The 23,382-nt window shown below is 40.2% G+C and overlaps 1 protein-coding gene across 2 annotated transcripts in view; it reads right to left on the reverse strand.

Annotated features, from left to right (window-relative positions):
* Positions 1-23,382, reverse strand: part of cntnap2a (contactin associated protein 2a) — a 674,074-nt gene that overhangs the window by 613,082 nt on the left and 37,610 nt on the right. The window contains exon 2 of one of the 2 annotated variants that reach the window (XM_057824376.1): positions 3,586-3,788. In XM_057824376.1, the coding sequence (XP_057680359.1) occupies positions 3,586-3,682 (97 nt within the window). In that variant the 5' untranslated portion in view covers positions 3,683-3,788. Of the gene's footprint in view, positions 1-3,585; positions 3,980-23,382 lie in introns of those variants that run through there. The other variant, XM_057824377.1, reaches the window with a different exon arrangement.

A 23,382-nucleotide genomic window follows, 5' to 3' on the forward strand; every position in this document is an offset into this window, starting at 1 on the left:
TGACTTCCATGGGCTTTGGCAAGGATTCATACAATTTATTGATAAAGTCATCAGGAACATCAAAGAAAGCAGTCTTCCACGCCTCCCAGAGTTCATCAACATTCTTGGGTTTCGTCTTCCATGCTTCCTCTTTTCATCCTACCCCAGACATGCACGGTTTTTTAATTGTCTGCACCCTGAGAGATCTGCAGGGTGGAAGGAAACATAAAAAGTCTGAAATATCAACAAATATTAGCTGCCTCTTACATTCCTAACCATAAAAAGGGACAAATTCTGCAGCAAGAAGGTGCTCCATCGCATACGTCAAGCTGTACCTTAAAGTTCCTCAAGGCTAAGATCAAGATCCTACAGGACTAGCCAGCCCGGTCACCAGACATGAACAGCTTTGAGTATGTCTGGGGTAGGATGAAAGAGGAAGCATGGAAGACGAAACCCAAGAATGGCAAATGAACTCAGGGAGGCATGGAAGACTACATTAATAAATTAAAAATAGGACTGGCCAGCCCAGTTACCAGACATGAATGGGATGAAAGAGGAAGCATGGAAGACGAAACCCAAGAATGTTGATGAACTCTGGGAGGCATTCAAGACTGCTTTCTTTCATGTTCCTGATGACTTCATCAATAAATTGTATGAATCCTTGCCGAAGCCCATAGAAGTCATACAAAATATTAAATTTGGATTTCACAGCACCACTACTTAATTCACTTATGTTATGTAACATATTTTTGTATTTGAAGTACATTTTTGTTCAATTTTCACACTACTTTGTGTAGGCAACAAAACTTTTGTCTTGCCAAAATTTGACCTATATGTCTTCATTATATGATCAATCTTTTTTCAGTGAAACAAATATATTTTTGTGCATTCAACATCATTTGGGAGGATCTTAGCTTTAATATGAGCCATTTCTGAAACCAATTGAAATCATTAAAAGTCAGGTTATTAGCAATTCTTTCGACAATAAGGATAAGCGACAAGACTTTTTGTAAGGGACTGGAAATGTATATAAGGCTGTTATTTTTCCGCGGCTCCAGACATATTTGTTTTTTGTTATTTTGGCTTAATATGGCTCTTTCAACATTTTAGGTTGCCGACCCCTGGCCTAGTAGTACTACTATTAGAAGTACATTTTTCTCAAAAATTCATTTAAGTTACTACTCACCTCTGCTGTCAGCTGTGGTTGCCAGTAGTTTACCATAAAATTCGTAGTGTTAACGTAAAAGTGATTATGGTACTGGGAAAAAAAAAATATGTATACTGTGAATGAATGTATTTTTCGGACTATAAGTAGCACCTGAGCACAGGGTGACCCAAAAAAAAAAAAAAAAGGTTACACTCAGTTGACTGCTTATTTAAAAGCCATTGAAACATATCTAAATAGGTTGTCATGCTTAAGTGATTCATTAAGGTCACTCAATGCAGCTGGTAATCTCTCGTCTCTACAATTCCTGTGCTTCTGCTGAAAATGAAGAAAACTTTAGCTGTACCTGAATTGCTGCGTGCCAGTCTGACACCTACTGAGATTGCAGCAAATCTGAGAATATCCAGATGTGCAGTCTACAAAGTTAAAAAGAAGCTGAAAGATACTGGAACAGCCTCACGAAAACCTGGGTCTGGAAGGGCCCGATCTGTGCGGACCAAAAAGTTGATTGACAAGGTGATATGTGGCCACTCCAGAGTCCAGATCTCAATCCCCTGGATTATAGCATATGGGCAACTGTGGAGGACAGTGCCTGTAAGAAGCCACAAACGTCTGTGGCAGCCTTGGAGAGGTCCATTGTTAGATCTTGGGAAAAGATGACAGCATCCTACATAAAGAAGACCTGTCAAGCGTTCCGCAGGCGCCTGGAGGTTGTTGTGACACTTAAGGGAGGACACATTGAAAAATGGATTGTACTGTACATGTTCTTTACAATAATGTATAATTTGTGATTCAATTCTAATTCTAAGCTGAATAAACATGGCATTTAAGTTGTATTATGGCAGTGTAAACTTTTTTTTGGGTCACCCTGTATAAGTCGCACCAGTCATAAAATGCCCAACGAAGAGGAAAAAAACAAGTCGCACTGGAGTATCAGTCGCATTTTTGGGAAAAATTTACTTGATAAAATCCAACACATAGAAGTGATATGTCATCTTAAAGGCAATTTAAAATAAAAATACAATAGAGAACAACCTGCTCATTAAGTGTACAGTATGATAATGTTACACGATGCATGAACAACAATCTGCAAACGTGGCCGGTATGTTAACATAACATAGCTATTAAGAGTTATTCAGATAACTATAGCATAAACAACATGCTAACAAGTTTACCAAACCATCAGTGTCACTCCAAAAAACCAAAATAACACGTGAAATGATATAATAATGTCTTAATAATTTCACACATAAGTCACTCCAGAGTATAAGTTACACCCCCTAGCCAAACTATGAAAAAAAACCGCGACTTATAGTCCAAAAAATACGGTAGTTTACTGTAAATTATACAGTTTTTTTCGCCATTACTGTAATGACTTTGACCTTGCTGGCAGCCACAGTTAAAGGAATTTACCCGTAAATCATGCAAAATTTACATTATTGTATTGATTCTTACATTGTCACCATATTTTTTTACAGTGCAGACTATTAGAACTGCTAGAATTTTTTGGGGGGGTGTACCGTGATATCTTTTACATTGTCACCGTATATTTAACGGTGAACTACTGGCAACCACAGCTGCCAGTATTTTCCCGTAAATTTTACAGATTTTTTTTTAACAGTGTAGAGATCAATACTAAAACAAGACAACCACATTACTGAGGTAAATCTTAAATCAGGAGCTATAAAAAGGAGGACGAGCTTGTCATATTCAGCCTCTTTGTGTCTCTGCTAATGCAGAGTCACGTACCAATATCTTCAAGAAGCGTTTTTTTTTTTTTCCTGACAAAGTGCGTCAGATGGGATGATTAATGAAGCGCATCCCGGGACACGCTCATCCAGCACCTGGGGAGCCCTGGCGTACAGTGAACACATCGGTCACTCTGAAGCCCTCAGATTAATGCCTCAGCCATCATCAGCGACATGGAATTGACACTTGAAGTCATCCATTTATTTAGAGGAGGACAAAAATGCAACATAACAGGACAAAGCTATAGAATAGCAGTAATCATAAGCCAGATTTAGAACAAGCATGCAAACTGAAGTACCCTCTAAATTAAGTGAAAATGTCGTCACTATGTCTACTTTAACGGTTTTCAATGGGAAAATTGATATCAGATTAACAGAAAGTGGATTAAAAATCCAAAGTATTCAAACTATTCTGGACATGAACAACAGCAAAAAGTTCTCTTTTTTTGTTTACATGTGCATGAATGTGACACCACAAACCACTGGAAAAAAATCACGCTTCTGAAAAGTCTTACAGATCCGACCTTAGTCCACAGAGAGGAGTTAAAACATGCTCATTCCTCTCCTTCAAACGCCACACCACCTCCGTACAGGAAAGACAAATGCCTAGCGAGTTCCGCTTTGGCGAATCTCCAATATCAATCACGCCAGCAAAGCGCACGCACCCGAAAAGAGATTCAAAGATAAACTTACGTGTTGTTGGCAGAGCTCCGCGCGCGCAGTTGACGTTGCAGAAAATCCACAAAGCCGCCAGCGGTAACAATGTCATCCTTCCAACAGGACGGTGCATCTTGGCGGTCGGCGTTCAAGCCGCTGAGAGTGTAAAAACACTCAGGAGAAAACACGGCGGAGCCACTCAGTTCGTCCGTCCGTCCCGCTGGCTTGGCAGTTGAAGACTGAAGGAGAGGAGAGGAGAGGAGTGAGGCTGCGCTGCAATGAGAGCCTCCCTCTATTTCTCTCTCCAATCTACAATAAAGTGATGTAAGGATGCCCGAAGGAGAGAGACCAGGAGACAGGGGAATGCGACGCCACAAGCTTCAATGCTTCGAGGAAAGCGTGTCAGCGCGCAGCTGATAGAGGAGCTCCGGTGAACTGTCCGCGGTGCTGAACTTATCTCCTTCTCACTCCCTCCCTTTCGCTCTCCCTCAAATACCACGGCTTCCAGCCACAACAGTGCCCCCCTCCTTTTCTAAGCGGTGGTAGCCAGTTAGAATCCCCACACACACACACACACACACACACACACACACACACACACACACACACACACACACACACACACACCAATCTTCAATTTTATCACCCTCTCATTCTCTTTTTTAATGACTGACAGGAGTGTGGAAGAAACTACATCGCATGTAAGTACTGTATTCAAATAAGACATGCAATATGATTTAAAATATCTTATGTTTTCACAGCACATCTAATTAGGTACACCCATACGATGCAATATGAGGGGGAGGCTGACAAGGTATACAGTGAAGAAAACAGTTATTAATTATATTATTAATTAAATATCTTATGACAAAGCAACGAACAAGAAGGGGTTATGAGGGAACAGAAGAAACACAAACAACAACAAGAAATACATTAAACGCCTACACTAACTATGAATATGTTGGTTCTATCGTCAGCTAGATGTATTTTCAGTTGACACCATGTGGGGGGCCTGTTGACCAGGGAAAGAAGGGGGGGTCTATTAGATAAGTGATTGGGAGGGGTACAGTGTACACAAATCAGCTCTGATCTAGAAACCAGTAATCGTGTGAATCCCTTGTGAGTGTAAGCCCGTCGGCAACCGACGCTATGCCGCCCCACCGCCAATAACGGCACCGGGGCCCCCCACCCGAGCACACCCAATCACATCCAGCTGCGTGCGAGCCCCCGCAAACACGTGACAAACACGCAGACGAGCAGAGACGCTGCACGGGCGCCGCCCCAGGGCCACAGCCCCCACCCAGCCAGCTGGTCCTCGGGCCACCCGCACGCCCATCAACCGGCCTTCAGGGATGGGAAGAGGGCCCGGACTGTATGGCCCCGTCCCTGTCTGAAATTTTCATCGTAGGTGCATGTCCCCTGTGAGAGAGCTAATCTAAGAAAAATCTAGAAATTACAGGATATGATTTTTCTGCAATTAATTTGTGTGATACAGCTGCAAATAAATTTTTGAACACCTGTTTATGAGCTAAAATTCTGACCCTGAAAGACATGTTAGTCCGCCTATTAAAAGTGCACCTCAACTACATGTATTCTCCTAAATAAGATGCACTTTTTTTAGGTTGACAGCTCCATAGAGACACCTGTCCACCCTATACAATCAGTAAGACTAAAACTTGGCCAAGACCAAAGAGCTGTCCAAATGTAACAGGTACACGCAGGTACGAATCTCCCGTTCCACCACATCCCAAAGATGCTCTATTGGATTGAGATCTGGTGACTGTGGAGGCCATTTGAGTACAGTGAACTCATTGTCATGTTCAAGAAACCAGTCTAAGATGATTTCAGCTTTATGACATGGCGCATTATCCTGCTGAAAGTAGCCATCGGAAGTTGGGTACATTGTGGTCTTAAAGGGATGGACATGGTCAGCAACAATACTCAGGTAGGCTGTGGCGTTCCAACGATGCTCAATTGGTACCAAGGGGCCCAAAGAGTGCCAAAAAAATATTACTCACACCAATACACAACCACCACCAGCCTGCACCGTTGATACAAGGCAGGATGGATCCATGGTTTCATGTTGTTGGCACCAAATTCTGACCCTACCATCCGAATGTCGCAGCAGAAATCGAGACTCATCAGACCAGGCAACGTTTTTCCAATCTTCGATTGTCCAATTTTGATGAGCTTGTGCAAATTTTGGCCTCAGTTTCCTGTTCTTGGCTGAAAGGAGTGGCACCCGGCGTGGTCTTCTGCTGTTGTTGCCCATCTGCCACAAAGTTCGACGTATTGTGCGTTCAGAGATGCTCTTCTGCCCACCTTGGTTGTAACGGGTGGTTATTTGAGTCACTGTTGCCTTTCTATCAACTCGAATCAGTCTGGCCATTCTCCTCTGACCTCTGGCATCAACAAGGCATTTCCGCCCACAGAGCCGCCGCTCACTGGATATTTTTTCTTTTTCGGATCATTCTCTGTAAACCCTACAGATGGTTGTGCGTGAAAATCCCAGTAGATCAGCAATTTCTGAAATACTCAGACCAGCCCTTCTGGCACCAACAACCATGCCACGTTCAAAGTCACTCAAATCACCTTTCTTCCCTATACTGATGCTCGGTTTGAACTGCATGAGATTGTCTTAAACCATGTCTACATGCCTAAATGCACTGAGTTGCCGCCATGTGATTGGCTGATTAGAAATTAAGTGTTAACGAGCAGCTGGACAGGTGTACCTAATAAAGTGACTGGTGAGTGTATGTACAGTTGTGGTCAAAAGTTTACATACACATGTGAAGAACAATGTCATGGCTCTCTTGAGTTTCCAGTTATTTCTACAACTCAGATTTTTCTCCAATAGAGTGATTGGAACAGATACTTCTTTGTCACAAAAAACATTTATGAAGTTTGGTTCTTTTATGACTTTATTATGGGTTAACAGAAAAAGTGATCAAATCTGCTGGGTCAAAAATATACATACACGGATCTGAAAAAGCAAATCATTGACTTGAACAAGTCAGGAAAGTCACTTGGAGCCATTTCAAAGCCGCTGCAGGTCCCAAGAGCAACAGTGCAAACAATTGTTTGTAAGTATAAAATGCATGGCACTGTTTTGTCACTGCCACGATCAGGAAGAAAACGCAAGTGATCACCTGCTGCTGAGAGAAAATTGGTCAGGAGGGTGAAGATTCAACCGAGAATCACCAAAAAGCAGATCTGCCAAGAATTAGAAGCTGCTGGAACACAGGTGTCAGTGTCCACAGTCAAGCGTGTTTTGCATCTCCATGGACTGAGAGGCTGCCGTGCAAGAAGGAAGCCCTTGCTCCAAAAGCGGTACCTTAAGGCTCGACTGAGGTTTGCTGCTGATCACATGGACAAAGATAAGACCTTCTGGAGGAAAGTTCTGTGTTCAGACGAAACAAAAATCGAGCTTTTTGGCCACAATGCCCAGCAATATGTTTGGAAGAGAAAAGGTGAGGCCTTTAACCCCAAGTACACCATGCCTACCGTCAAGCATGGTGGTGGTAGTATTATGCTGTGGGGCTGTTTTGCTGCTAATGGAACTGGTGCTTTACAGAGAGTAAATGGGTTAATGAAGGAGGATTACCTTCAAATTCTTCAAGATAACCTAACGTCATCAGCCCGAAGATTGGGTTTTCCAACAGGACAATGACCCCAAACACACATCAAAAGTGGTAATGGAATGGCTAAATCAGGCTAGAATTAAGGTTTTCGAATGGCCTTCCCAAAGTCCTGACTTAAACCCCATTGAGAACTTGTGGACAATGCTGAAGAAACAAGTCCGAAAGCCATCAAATTTAACTGAACTGCACCAATTCTGTCAAGAGGAGTGGTCAAAGATTCAACCAGAAGCTTGTGGATGGCTACCAAAAGCGCCTAATTGACGTGAAAATGGCCAAGGGACATGTTACCAAATATTAGCGCTGCTGTATGTATATTTTTGACCCATCAGATTTGATCACTTTTTTCTGTTCACCCATAATAAAGTCATAAAAGAACCAAACTTCATGAATGTTTTTTGTGACAAAGACGTATCTGTTCCAATCACTATCAGAGAAAAATCACAGTTGTAGAAATAACTGGAAACTCAAGAGAGCCATGACATGTTCTTCACAAGTGTATGTAAACTTTTGACCACAATGGTATATATTATATATATATATACAGGGTGACCCAAAAAAAAGTTTACACTGCCATAATTTAAATGCCATGTTTATTCAGTTTAGAATTAGAATTGAATCACAAATTATACATTATTGTAAAGAACATGTACAGTACACTCTATTTTTCAATGTGTCCTCCCTTAAGTGTCACAACAGCCTCCAGGCGCCTGCGGAACGCTTGACACGGTCTTCTTTATGTAGGATGCTGTCATCTTTTCCCAAGATCTAACAATGGACCTCTCCAAGGCTGCCACAGAAGTTTGTGGCTTCTTACAGGCACTGTCCTCCACAGTTGCCCATATGCTATAATCCAGGGGATTGAGATCTGGACTCTGGGGTGGCCACATATTACCTTGTCAATCAACTTTTTGGTCCCCACAGATCGGGCACTTCCAGACCCAGGTTTTCGTGAGGCTGTTCCAGTATCTTTCAGCTTCTTTTTAACTTTGTAGACCGCACATCTGGATATTCTCAGATTTGCTGCAATCTTAGTAGGTGTCAGACCGCCACGCAGCAATTCAGGTACAGCTAAAGTTTTCTTCATTTTCAGCAGAAGCACAGGAATTGTAGAGACGAGAGATTACCAGCTGCATTGAGTGACCTTAATGAATCACTTAAGCATGACAACCTATTTAGATATTTTTCAATGGCTTTTAAACAAGCAGTCAACTGAGTGTAAACTTTTTTTTGGGTCACCCTGTATATACACACATATATATATATATATATATATATATTAGGGCTGTCAAACGATTAAAAATTTTAATCGAGTTAATTACAGCTTAAAAATTAATCGTAATTAATCGCAATTCTAACCATTTAGAAAATATGCCATATTTTTCTGTAAATTATATATATATATTCTGTAAAATAAATTGTTGGAATGGAAAGATAATACACAAGATGGATATATACATTCAACATATGGTACACAAGGACTGTAGTGGGCATTTCACTCTACTGTCATTTAAATGTGTCTATGCTGTCCTCACTCCGAAGCGTCTACGCCATAATAATCAGACTTCTTTTTCATATGATTTATTAATAAAATGGCCTCAAACCATTGTCCTCTTTAGACCGTCGTAAAACTACAAAAAAAAAAGTACACAAGCATTGCATTAGCAGCAACGTTAGCTTAGCACGCTATACAGGTTCACAAAACAAACAAAAAGCGTCTCATACAAAAAAAAATAACATTTCCCTTACTAACATAATATGTGCATTATTTACAACAACCATACTTACGGACAAATCTTGTCCAAGGATCATATAAGCACAACATTACAACCTAGGCGTCAGCCCGAGACGTCCTGCAGCCATATTGAACTGGCAAGACAACAATAAACCATGTCGCAAAGCGACCACAAGAGTTCGCTGTTAGACAGCACAAAAAGCCTTGCTGTAAAACTTACCAAAAGGCAGAATACTGTCTGAGCAGGACATGTGCGTTAATTGCGTCTGATATTTTAACGTGATTAATTAAAAAAATTAATTACCACGCGTTAACGCGATAATTTTGACAGCCCTAATATATATATATATAATATATATATATATATATATATATACACACATATATACATACATATATAGTTTTGTTTTGTTGGGGCAAATAAAAATGTTTGGCTCCTTTGTACATTTTATTCTGTTTTTGACAACCTATGAAGTTTTTATCCTCAAAGTAGTCATAAAATGGGTCCCATGTTTGAAAAAATTACAAACGCACCAAGGCAGCATACCCAAGTCCAGGAAACAAGTCTCTGAAGACAGACGAAATCCAAATAAAACCGTTTCAACACAAAGGAAGTTGAAATAGAGTCCCTGTAAGCTTACAAAGCTTCAACATCAAACAATATACGCATAACAAGAGCAGATACACATAGGGGCCATTAACTAAAGAGGCATGTGTGAGTAGGGGAAAAAAAACAAATAGAAGGGACAATTTCAGAGCCAAGACTTTAATACACAGGAGTAAAAAGTCGAGAATAAAACTGAAAAGACTAAAAACAATTAACTTATGATAAGCCAATGTGCAGTCCAAAAAAAAAAAAAAAATGAAAGAATCAGCAAATAAGAAGTAAAAGAATTAAACACAGATGCAATTGGAAATGTATACCAAAGTTGTTTGGACAACAAAAACTTTTGAGGAAAAATGTACTTCTAAGAGTAATTTTACTTCGCCTTGACCGACTTGTCTTGATTGTGATTACCTATTGTTCCCACCTGTGTCCCATTCCTCATGTGCTTAAATTGTTTGTCACTCCCTAGTCTCGTGCCAAAGTGTACTGTCACACTTGGACGAAATGAAGCTACTCAGATGGAGAATTCAGTCTTTGAATAACACAATCTTTCAGAAGCAGGAACAAACTACAGGCGCTCCAGAAGGAGCAAATAATAGGCTATGAAACAAAATGATACAAACGAGAAACGAGGGCACCAGGCAAAATGCACTGGAGTAGGTCACTACAACAAATGACTAGGCATGAGGCACAAAATAACAATAAACTGTGATCGAACATAATGAACAAACTTACTACGTATAATTTTTTTGTGGCTATGGATGCTGGCTGTAGCGGCAGCGAACGGCGAAGACACTTTGGCACAAGACTAGGGAGTGACAAACAATTTAAGCACATATGGAAAGGGGCACAGGTGGAAACAATAGGTAATCACAATAAGAGACAGGTGAGGCAGCAGGAAGGGTGAGTGGTGGAAACAAGAGGGTGAGGCTTCAAAATAAAACAGAAAGAAACAACAATATACTTAGACAGGACAACACTCACGCAGGCGTGACACTTATACTTGAGTAATATTATTTTAAAGTGATCCTCTGATTTAAATACATGTAGGCTCTAATAAACCACAATTGTTCTCTTGTACGAAAATATGTTGTTAGAAACGCATAAAATGCTAAATCAATGGCAATATTTTATAATATTTAGTCCATATTTTGACCGTTAGTTGGCGCCATGGTTTGCGGGCTCGCAGTGATGACGTAATTGGTATCTTTCCGAATGTGTAGCGTGTTCAACAATTGCTTATTGCTGCCTAAACTCGCGAAGTAAAATGCCACGATGTGCTGCTTTTGGATGCAATTTCCAGTCAAATGGAAAAAAAGGGGAGTGAAGTGAGTGGTCAAGATGGAATTATTATTTTTAGTGAATAAATGTGCATAAGTGGAAGCTTCTCCCCCGTTTTGGTCCCTGTGTACACTTATCCTACCCACCACATGTTACAACTGGCGCCCGAACATTTTTCCTGGAATCTCAGTCAAGTAACGGATCCGTCTATTTTCTGGATCCCACAGTCCCACCGCGTCTGCATTATTGGTTTCGGATCTGTCCATTTTTTTGATTCGTCGGTCCCAAACAGCAGCTTTTCGGATCAGTCTATTTTGTGGAATCGACGGCCTGACGCGGCTGCGACATTGCCATGGGATCGGTCTAATTCCTGGATCTTTGAGTGAGTAAAAACGCGGATTTGGATTACTATTGCTATCTTTTATGTTGACTATTCTTCGTGGGAGTTTTCCCCAAATCATACTAAACAACGATGAATCTTTTCAATTTTATATAGATGTGTGTTTGAGAAGCTTGATTGCATGTACATATATACCTTTGATAAGGTGATGGGTACAATACCTAACTTCACAAAGAGATATCCTCCAAACCCTTTTTGTGTTGGATAATATATATAATTTTTTTCTCACTATTTTGCACTGTATATAACATGTTTTGACCATAGTATGTGTGAAGGCCAAAAACGCCTATGACCATAGCTGCTCTTTGTGTTGAATTGTCAAACATAAAACTATTCAATCTTATTTTTTTCTATTGATCATCCTTGCAAGTTAAATAAATATTATCAAGCTTCAAAACGGTTGGTCGAGCATGTTTGGTTGTCAGTGGGACTTCAACATTACAAATTTTGAAAAAAGATTTTGGGATTTTTTTTGTCTTTTTGGGTCCAAAATGTGGATTAAAGTTGGTCAGTGAAGAAAACAACAGTTTCGACATGAAGTTCAAGGTATCCTGAAAAAAAGGGACCCAACTTGGCCATTGTGAACAGTTTTTTCTTTGAAATATAAAGGCAACATCAAAGGCATGCAAATTCGGCCAAAATAGGCTTAGGTGTTAAAGGGTTAATATGATGTATTTTGTCCTCACTAAATGTGAAGTTGTTCAGCTTGACGGACAGCAAACAAAGCAATTGTGCTTTTTGAAGCCTTCATTTTGGACAATTTGTGAAGCTGTGACAGTGACACATATGTACAGTGGTATGAAAAAGTATCAACCTTTTGGATATTTCTCACGTTTCTGCATAAAATCACCGTCAAATGTGATCTGATCTTATGGTTTAACTCTGCTTTAACCAAAACCAACCAAACATTTATAGGTTTTCATATTTTAATGAGGATATGTTGCAATATTTTAGTTTTAAAAAAATATATATATATATAACTTAATGATACAAGAAAGACGGTAGGAGGCCGCCAAAGTGCATTTCACTCTCAAGAGAAAATTAGCCGAATTGCCTCCTGGTAATTAATCACCTTTTGTGTCACTCGTTGCAGCGGTTATTTGCATGCGCGTCAAATGCGTGGAATACAGAGTTGGAAAATTTACATCTGAACTTGAGAAAAAGTAATTTGTTTTCCGCGCATTGGAATACAAATCACTATGCATGTTTGACAAATCGCTAACTTATTCAGTATGTTAATTAACATGGGAAAGTTTCTTTGGTCTATCTCGAACTATAAAGCTCTGCCATGTTTTGATGTTTCGCCAATTTTGTTGACTCACAAACCTCAAAGGGAAATGCCTCTTGCCGTGCATATTCGGATGTCATGCACCCACATATTTACTTCAACAGATTAACATTCTTCCTGGATCAATGACATACAAAGAGAAAACGTAAGCCTAACATCAAACTAGAAAACCTGCCACAAAGACGACTTGTCACAACAAAGCAATCACTGATCAACACTACATTTTAAAATTTGTCATGTTAAGACTAACACTGTTTTAGAACATTTGAAGTTTGGGTCTGACTACTTGATCTCAAGGCACTGCACTTTCACTGGTTTGATTCACATGGCATGCTTCATGGAGGCCATGATTTCAGCCAGGATCCACAATACGGCCACTGCCTCAGTCAGTTTTTAGCTTTTTTTTAAATTCGATTTTGCCTAAATAATTTGTAGTGTGGCTGTTAGCTGAATGCATAATTTGCCCAAAATGCCAGACATCGCCTTTGAACCCAAACTTAATCTAAAAGTCAGATCAAATTTATTAAAAGGCCTAAATCACAGCAAGTTCCCAAAGCGTTTTCGCAGGCACGCAGACAATAAATAAATAAATAGTTATAAATAGATAAAACTAAAAATAAGATTAAAAATGATCACATCCTCTGATCTAACACCCACAGCTCTATCTGTGGAAAACAAGCAAACTTGAGATGGGAGGGATCCCTCTTTCAGGATAACCATCCTGTGATCAATGCTAACCAAACAGCGTAAGCAGAGATTGAGGGGGGCCAGGGGCTGCGTGATCCTCGGTAGTCAAAAATATCATTGCATGTAATTTCCTGGGCGAAACATCGACAGCGCTGTTGAAGTAAGCAGTGTGTTAACAAAGTTAAAATTGCAAAATCAAACCAGAGGAACCCACAGAATCTCCAAAAATTGATTCAGCACAACGTAGATGAGACTCCGAGACTTTCTGTACTGTGCGTGAACACCTTGAAGCTCCTATATACATTGGGGCAAATAAGTATTTAGTCAACCACCAATTGTGCTAGTTCTCCTACTTGAAAAGAGTAGAGAGGCCTGTACTTTGGAGGCCCACTTGGTTTGATTTTTGAGAAATGTATTTCCAAATAAGAGTGGAAAATAAGTATTTGGTCACATACAAACAAGCACGATTTCTGGCTGTCAAAGAGGTCTAACTTCTTCTAACGAGGTCTATCGAGGCTCTACTCGATACCTGTATTAATGGCACCTGTTTTAACTCATCGGTTTAAAAGACACCTGTCCACAACCTCAGTCAGTCACACTCCAAACTCCACTACGGCTAAGACCAAAGAGCTGTCGAAGGACACCAGAGACAAAATTGTAGACCTGCACCAGGCTGGGAAGACTGAATCTGCAATAGGTAAAACGCTTGGTGTTGTTAAAAAAAAAAAAAAAAAAAAAAAAACAGCTGTGGGGGCAATTATTAGAAAATGGAAGACATACAAGACCACTGATAATCTCCCTCGATCTGGGGCTCCATGCAAGATCTCACCCCGTGGCGTCAAAATGATAAGTACGGTGAGCAAAAACCATACGGGAGGACCAAGTAAATGACTTACAGAGAGCTGGGACCACAGTAACAAAGGCTACTATCAGTAAAACAATGCGCTGCCAGGGACTCAAATCCTGCACTGCCAGACGTGTCCCCTGCTGAAGCCAGTACACGTTCAGGCCCGTCTGCGGTTCGCTAGAGAGCATTTGGATGATCTAGAAGTGGACTGGGAGAATGTGTTATGGTCAGATGAAACCAAAATAGAACTTTTTGGTAGAAACAGGTTGTCGTGTTTGGAGGAGAAAGAATACTGAATTGCATCCGAAGAACACCATACCCACTTTGAAGCATGGGGGTGGAAACATCATGCTTTGGGGCTGTTTTTCTGCAAAGGGACCAGGACGACTGATCTGTGTAAAGGAACGAATGAATGGGGCCATGTATCGAGAGATTTTGAGTGAAAATCTCCTTCCCTCAGCAAGGGCATTGAAGATGAGACGTGGCTGGGTCTTTCAGCATGACAATGATCCCAAACACACAGCCAGGGCAACAAAGGATGGCTTTGTAAGAAGCATTTCAAGGTCCTGGAGTGACCTAGCCAGTTTCCAGATCTCTAACCCATAGAAAATCCGTGGAGGGAGTTGAAAGTCCGTGTTACCCAACGACAGCCCCGAAACATAACTGCTCTAGAGGAGATCTGCATGGAGGAATGGGCAAAAATACCAGCAACAATGTGTGAAAAGCTTATGAAGAGTTACAGAAAACATTTGGCCTCCGTTACTGCCAACAAAGGGTACATAACAAAGTACTGAGATGAACTTTTGGTATTGACCAAGTAGTTATTTTCCACCTTGATTTGCAAATATATATATATATATTTTTTTTTAAATCATACAATGTAATTGTCTGGGTTTTTTTTCCCCCACATTCTGTCTCTCATGGTTGAGGTTTACCCATGTTGACAATTACAGGCTTCTCTAATGGGAGAACTTGCACAGTTAGTGGTTGACTAAATACTTATTTGCCCCACTGTACATTCCCGTCAATGGCATGGACGTGCATAGCCCTCATTGGCATCTGTGCACATGGGTGTCAATGCTATATAAATGAATGGGAAATTTGGACGCACATGGCCGTCAATGGCATGGACGTGCATGGCTGTCAATGACATCGACTTAATTGGGCGCCAGTTGAATGTCAATGAGCTGTCATAGTAAATGGTCATAAATCACAACGACCTATGTTTTCCTGCTATTGAAAATGAATGGGAATTTTGGACGTACATGGCTGTCAATGGCATCCCATTAGAAATGAATGGTACAGTTTTTGCCAAATTTTGTATACAACTTTTATGCCCCTTACCAACCTGAAATTTTATTATCTGGGCTTTTGCCTTGCAGAGCCCCATCTAATTAGAACATCTTCGAAGTCAGACAGCGACAAAAGAAGTAAATTGCGTTTGATGACCGAATAACAAATGTTAATGGTGTCTTACACACTTTTCTTTCATCCATAGACTGGAATAGTGTTTTGTTCGAGAGCAGTTGGACACATTTCTAGTCTCTTGGAAAAAACAATGACAGACACAATCTCCTCTTACAAGCAAGACTGGCCTTTTAATAATGTCACTGCATAATTGGTTTGTGAAGAATTCGGTGGACTTAGCTGAATGTGCCTCAGGGAATCAATGAGAGAAAAGAGGGAAAAGTCCTAGCATTGCAAGAAGTAATACAACCACGGGAAAAAAAATAAATCATCACCTTTCTCACCTTCTCTCTTCAATTTGACAATAATTCTAAGTTGCACCACCCTCTACCACTCACTCTAATTCAATAGCTTTTTTACACTCAATTTTGATTAACCTCTTTTAACATGCTGACGAAGAGGGCAAGAGCTTTTTCAATAAAAGTGATGAGCACATAAAAAAGCATTTAACATATTTAACACTGAGCATTGTGGCATTTAGTCTAGTTACGATAAGACTCAGACAGCACCGAGGAGGCACAAAATGGCCTTAAATTCTGCTAAAGATAATGTTTCATTTGTTAAACATCGCATTTAAAGTTTGAAATCAAAGTTCCAAGTTGTGAACTTAACCAATCTATCTCACACTCAGTGACGGTTCCTGGGAAGGTCGGGGTGGGCGGTCACCCGGGACGGCAAATTGCTAGGGAAGCATATCTACGATCATAATCAAAGCCTTTAGTGTTGCAATAACGCCCCCTGCAGACCACAGGTACTGTCTGCAGACAACCCCAAAAGGAGAAACTATTTTGGAAACTGCTATTCATTTCCAGTTCTGCATTTCCCGGTTCATGCGTCTGCTCCTTAAATATAATGTGAAGTGAATTTTTGGCACTGCACATTCAGTGGGGAAAATAAGTATTTAGTCAACCACTAATTGTGCAAGTTCTCCTACTTGAAAAGATTAGAGAGGCCTGTAATTGTCAACATGGGTAAACATCAACCATGAGAGACAGAATGTGGGGGGGAAAAAAACGAAAATCACATTGTTTGATTTTTAAATAATTTATTTGCAAATCATGGTGAAAAATAAGTATTTGGTCAAAACTTCATCTTAGTACTATGTTATGTACCCTTTGTTGGCAATAACGGACGCCAAATGTTTTCTGTAACTCTTCACTCTTCGCTTGGTGTAAAGAAATCAACTGTGGAAGCAATTATTAGAAAATGGAAGACATACAAGACCAGTGATAATCTCCCTCGGTCTGGGGCTCCATGCAAGATCTCACCCCGTGGCGTCAAATTGATAACAAGAACGGTGGGCAAAAATCCCAGAACCACACGGGGGGACCTAGTGAATGACCTACAGAGAGCTGGGACCACAGTAACAAAGGCTACTATCAGTAACATAATGCGCCGCCAGGGACTCAAATCCTGCACTGCCAGACGTCTCCCTCTGCTGAAGAAAGTACATGTCCAGGCCCGTCTGTGGTTCGCTAGAGAGCATTTGGATGATCCAGAAGAGGACTGGGAGAATGTGTTATGGTCAGATGAAACCAAAATAGAACTTTTTGGTAGAAACACAGGTTCTCGTGTTAGGAGGAGAAAGAATACTCAATTGCACCATACCCACTGTGAAGCATAGGGGTGGAAACATCATGCTTTGGGGCTGTTTTTCTGCAAAGGGACCAGGACGACTGATCTGTGTAAAGGAAAGAATGAATGGGGCCATGTATCGAGAGGTTTTGAATGAAAATCTCCTTCCATCAGCAAGGGCATTGAAGATGAGACGTGGCTGGGTCTTTCAACATGACAATGATCCCAAACGCACAGCCAGGCCAACAAAGGAAAGGCTTCGTAGAAGCATTTCAAGGTCCTGGAGTGGCTTAGCCAGTCTCCAGATCTGAACCCCATAGAAAATCTGTGGAGAGAGTTGAAAGTCCGTGTTGCCCAACGACAGCCCAAAAACATCACTGCTCTAGAGGAGATCTGCATGGAGGAATGGGCCAAAATACCAGCAACAGTGTGTGAAAAGCTTGTGAAGCGTTACAGAAAACGTTTGGCCTCGGTTATTGCCAACAAATGGTACATAACAAAATATTGAGATGAACTTTTGGTATTGACCAAATACTTATTTTCCACCATGATTTGCAAATAATTTTATTTTTTTTTAAAAATCAAACAATGTGATTTTCTGGGTTTTTTTTCCACATTCTGTCTCTCATGGTTGAGGTTTACCCATGTTGACAATTACAGGCCTCTCCAAAATTTTCAAGTGGGAGAACTTGCATAATTAGTGGTTGACTAAATACTTATTTGCCTCACTGTAGATCATGAACATTCCTCACAGTTGTGTTAAATGTGTTTTTGTGTCCGTTTTTTTAATTTTTTTTTTATCGTTCATGGTCGTAATTTCGCACAGGTAGTCCCTCCTGTTACGATATACTTGACTTACGCGATTTCGACTTTGACACCGGAGTCCCGTCCGCCATTTTGTCTCCAGTCGTTTTTTTTAGTTGTCTTTTTTTTTTTTTTTTTTTAGTCACATAAACATTACATTATTGTACCTATCGGTATCTTTTTTTTACCTTATTAATATGATATGTTCTGTCCTCACTAAATGTGAAGTTGTTCATCTTTACAGACATCAAACAATTATACTTTTTGAAGCTTTTCACTTCCTTCACTTTTAACAATTTGTAAAGCTGTAACACACATGTACACTTATGTTCAAAATGACACACATTTTAACAACAAATTACTTGACACAAAACAATTGGTGTTCAAACGTCTTTCTAGTCTGATTTATATGTAAATTTAGTAGATTAAATTAGCCTAATCAGCCAAACAGAAGTCCGCTAGCTTAAATGCTATTAATGCTAATGTATTTACAATAGCGTACCAAACGCTACAGGTCACTTCCGCTCATTAATATTCATGACGTGAGCAACTGCTGCTAAGGGGGGACAAGCTTGCGTTTGTCCCTCATGCTAGATGCATGTAAATAGTGTACGAACGAGATGTTTACTGAGCTAAACCTACCAATTCTGTCTGAAAATGATGTCCCTGGTGCCAAATTCACTGGTAAAGATGTGGAAGAACATACAAATGTTCAGTTAAAGAGATGGCTTGAGTGTCGAGGGCTGAAAAAGAGACGACCTGATCCCCACCTTTTTCCTTACACCACTGACAATGACGCTCTCCTGTTTCAACAAGCTATCCTTTACCGCCATATTCCCTGTCTTTCTTATAATAATTTACATTCATAAGAATCGAGTTTTACGTCCATATCTATGAAAAATTAAGGGATTTAAGCATTTATTCACAAGAATTTTCAATGAAAAAAGCTCTTTGTCTGTGATTCCATTCGGTCAGCTTTGACGGACTCGCTAACAATGCAGGCCCCCTGTTTATCGGCCCCTGCCCTGTCAATACATTATGAAGTCTATGATACTGTACAGGAAGTCATTTGGAACATTTTTGGTCTGTGGTGTGCCACAAGATTTTTTCCTATGTAAAAATGTGCCGTGACTCAGAAAAGGTTGAAAAACACTGGTCTAGTCAGCCTTTCCTTTGTCCTGGGCCATGTGCTCCCATGTATTCTATGTATTCTATGTTCTATGTTGCTTTCCTGCACCTCCCAACCTTTTGGGTTGCTATCACAGCAACTAGGAGAGCAGCTACTAAGGGTGTAACGGTACATGTATTAGTATTGAACCGTTTCGGTACTTGCCGTTCGGTTCGGAACGGAGGCGTACCGAATGAGTTTCTGACGTAATGTAACCCTTACTTTTCGAGGCTGTGAGTCGATTGGGTTAGTTTCTTTTTGTAGATTATATTTACTCCGTCTTCCCTACTATAATGAGGACCAACACAGTAGGACAGTAAGAAACGTCAACAGCGCAACAACGTGGGCGCCGCGAGAACGCAGTGAAATGCGGCCGTTAAATTTAATCAGCTAATGCACACCAGTCGCAGTAGGGCCGCGTGTTACGAAAACAACGGCAGAGTTTATTATTTGACACGAGACGCGGCCCTCCTGCGTCAATGCTACTAGCTAGCAGACCGGGCAGACCGGAAGTCACTCGTGTATAAATACGGTGGATCCGGTCAAATTTCAAACTAAAATGCAATCGTCACCCACTTTTTGAGTGGTAGATAGGGGCACAGTTGACTTGTCTTTGTTGATTAACAGTTGTCTTCTCTGCTATAATAATAACAACCAACACGGCCCCATATTCAATACAAAACCTTCCTACCACAACAAAACAAGTAGGAATTAATATTCACATAGGAACTAAAACTATACAACATAAAATATACAATATACAGTAAATGAATACTACATCACATTTGTAAAATACAAATACATAGTAAAATAAATAATAGCCCATTTAAATAAAATAAATTGAAATGTGCTAAAACACCTGTAATTAAATAATAAGAATAATATACAGATCCTGCTTACACAATTTATTAATTTCTGTTAGGCGCTTTAACTTGAGAAAATCCACCAATAAAGCTTTTGAAAACCGTTTATAAGAAAATAATAATCATTGAGGCATTTCATTTGTAAAATACATGTTAAAATCTTTGTCATTGGGATTGCTTTTCTCTTTAGCACAGGACTTCTTTCTTTCAGAAAGAAAGCTGACCAATACGCGGGTTCTGAAAGGCAAATTGTTGTTGGATTATTATCTTTAAATACCCGCTCCTTTATGAGCAGAATTCTAGATTTGTATAGGCTACTGTTCCTATTGTTGAAAGCACAAAAGTGTGTAATAAACAACTAGCGCATTTATATATTTTTTCTTACTGTACCGAAAATGAACCGAACCGTGACCTTAAAACCGAGGTACGTACCGAACCGAAATTTTTGTGTACCGTTACACCCCTAGCAGCTACCAATCTCCACAAAAGCTACATTGACTTCCTGCGTGTTCTTTTTAGCCAAGCTAGGTGTACATAAAACTAGCTTCAAACCCAACAGTATGCTACGCTAGTTCTTTGTGTGACTACCTGTTTGTATTAGTCTTTTGCACCATACTAAGCGTGAGCATATCAAGGTTATGGAAGCCATATTGAAGCCATTTGTCCTAACTCCAGCCATGGAATCACAATAAATGCTATTAAAGTTGTGTTCTGGCGTAACAATGCATTATGAATAAAGTCAATTCTATACACTGCTAGTCATAAAACTTCCAAAGGCATATGAGAAGTTCATTATGACATTGCCGTTACCATATCACCTTCCTCTTCTCCTTGAGCATCTGTTTATCCTTTATGTCATGTGACATCTCCCATTTGCTTCGTTTATCAACCTCACTTACTATGAGCTGATATTTCACTATATTTTTCATCTTTGCTTCCTACATCATTGTTAATGGCTGGTCACATTAGTAAGAGCCTTCATCATCGCAAGTGCCACAGCGACCCCTAAACCCAGACAATCCCATTGCCTCGTAATTAATGAGCAGTCCGATAACGATTTTATGCACACGCGCTACTGACTGATGAAATGTTTAGAGGATGCGTTACTGGGTCACGATGATTACCGGGGCATCTCATCGATGATTGAATGTTCTCACTCTAATGAAGACGCTGCGTGGTGACATGTGTCCAAGCAGGTGTGGCCGAGCCATTAAGGAGTCGCTAATCAAAATCGAATTAGATGGCTGATTGCAGTCACCATTAGGGACTGATTTTGGTTATTCACTCTGAACTGAAGCAATGGTAAAATGTTATCTACCATAGAGCAATTTGTAAACATTGATTTCCTTGGGTGTGCGCCCCCTTGTGGAAGGCAGGAGGCGGGGGGCAGGGTAATGTATAAACCCGGAGTGTACATATTAGTACGCGAACAGTGATTGACATAAAAAAAATTTTAAAATCGTTATTCGCAGGCTGCAAAACTAATCTGTGATGGAGAAAGCTTCTTTACTGCTGCGGAGAGACAGGGAGAGGATGTGAATGATTGCCCTTGATGGAGAAGTTTTCTCAGTGATTTCTGGTCCCTAACTGATTCAGCCATCTCCATCTTTAGTCCCATGGTGTCAGCAGCCTTCTTAATGAGATTATTGATTCTTTTTGCGTTCTTTTTGCATCCCTGATACTGATGCTACCGCTTTTGCAGACAGCAAAGTAAATGGCACTCGCTACATCAGATTTATGGAAGATCAGCATCGTGCTGTACATACTGAACTTCCTGGGGAAACAACGTAAAATCAATTCATTGCCTTCGTGTATGCAGTGTACAGTGGTGTGAAAAAGTATCTGAACCTTTTGGAATTTCTCACATTTCATTTCATATTTTAATGAGAATAGCATGCAAACAATGACAGAAGGTGGAAAAATAAGTTGGTGAACCCTCCGCCGAAGGAGACTTAAAGAGCAATTGAAACCAATTTTTACCAAACATTTTAATTCAGGTGTGTGCCAATCAATGATGAGTGATTTATAGTGGGCAGTTAGTTAAAGCAGACACCGTATTTTCATCTGTGTGATTTTGACAAAGATCAGATCACATTTGATGGTGATTTTAGGCAGAAATGTGAGAAATTCCAAAAGGCACTGTAAGAGCATGAGTTAAGCTACAGTGCTATGAAAAAGTATCTGAACCTTTTGGAATTTCTCACATTCACGCATAAAATCACCATCAAATATGATTTGATCTTTGTCAAAATCAAACAGATGAAAATACAGTGTCGACTGACTAAAACCACCCAAACATTTATTGGTTTTCATATTAAGTTATAAAGGACAGTAGTGCTGCAACGATTAATCGATAAACTCGAGTAATCGATTAGAAAAAAAGATTTGAATTAAATTTTGCTGCTTTGAGTATTCGTTTAATTAAAGTGCTGTTGTAGTGGTGTATTTTGAGAGTGTTTGCATTTGGTGGATACACTGCCCTCTTCCCTCTTCCTTCCTTCTACCCTCTTAAATGGCCCAAAATTACCTCATTGCCTGGCATTGGCTGCCACTGATGGCCACAGACGTTCAATCCGTTTGAAGTGGGAGGGATGGCAGCGAATGAACGAATGTTCATTCGCTGCCACCCTCCCACTTAAAATGGATTGGGCGTCTACTAGTGATAAACTCATTCCAATTCACAGCAGAAGCTTGTTTTTCTGTTTATTAGTTGTTGGTCAGAAAATTATTTTAGGATATTCTACAAATGTATCGCTATATCGTCAGATCATCGTTATCGTGAGCTTTGTATCGAAAATCGTATCGTGAGGTACCAAGAGGTTCCCACTCCTAATATGAACACACCATCCGCACAAATTTAATGCTAGTAATTTGAGTGCAAAGAGTCCAGAGGAGCCTTCAACTGTGGTTTCTAACTTTATGAAATGTGATGTCAGTCAAACAGAGCTATGGTCGTTGGAGTGTGTGGAGTGTGGCGGTTGCATGGGAGATTGCGGGGAGTGAAAGTGGGCAGTGTGTTGGGCTGGTCAGCAGGGGGTAATGAGCTAAATCTATTGAAAAAGTGAATCAATTTAATAGCTCTGCCCAGAGCGCCCTTCCACTGCCGATAGTTTTTCGTGCTTAGGACGGTGATTATTCTGATCCCCCTCCACACTTTGATCTCATTCTTCTGGAGGTGATCCTGACTTAATGCAAGTAAGGCCCATCCACACAGGAATGCAGCCAATCTCTTATTTATTTTGAACGGAGTAGCCAAAAAAACTAAGCTTTCTGCTCTTATCGTAAATGCATCAACTCAAAATACTTTATTTCTAACGTCCAAATTTGCCAATTCTAGAAAATAAAAACTTCACAGGCCATAAATCTGAAGTGCTGAACAGCAATTTGTTTCCACTAGTTTGTATATTCAGTTCAGTAATTTTTCGGTCTATGAGACGCACCAGACTATAAGCCGCCACCTACCAATTGACACG

This window comes from Corythoichthys intestinalis, chromosome 20 (genome assembly GCF_030265065.1).
Source record: "Corythoichthys intestinalis isolate RoL2023-P3 chromosome 20, ASM3026506v1, whole genome shotgun sequence".
Classification (NCBI taxonomy): Eukaryota; Metazoa; Chordata; class Actinopteri; order Syngnathiformes; family Syngnathidae; genus Corythoichthys; species Corythoichthys intestinalis.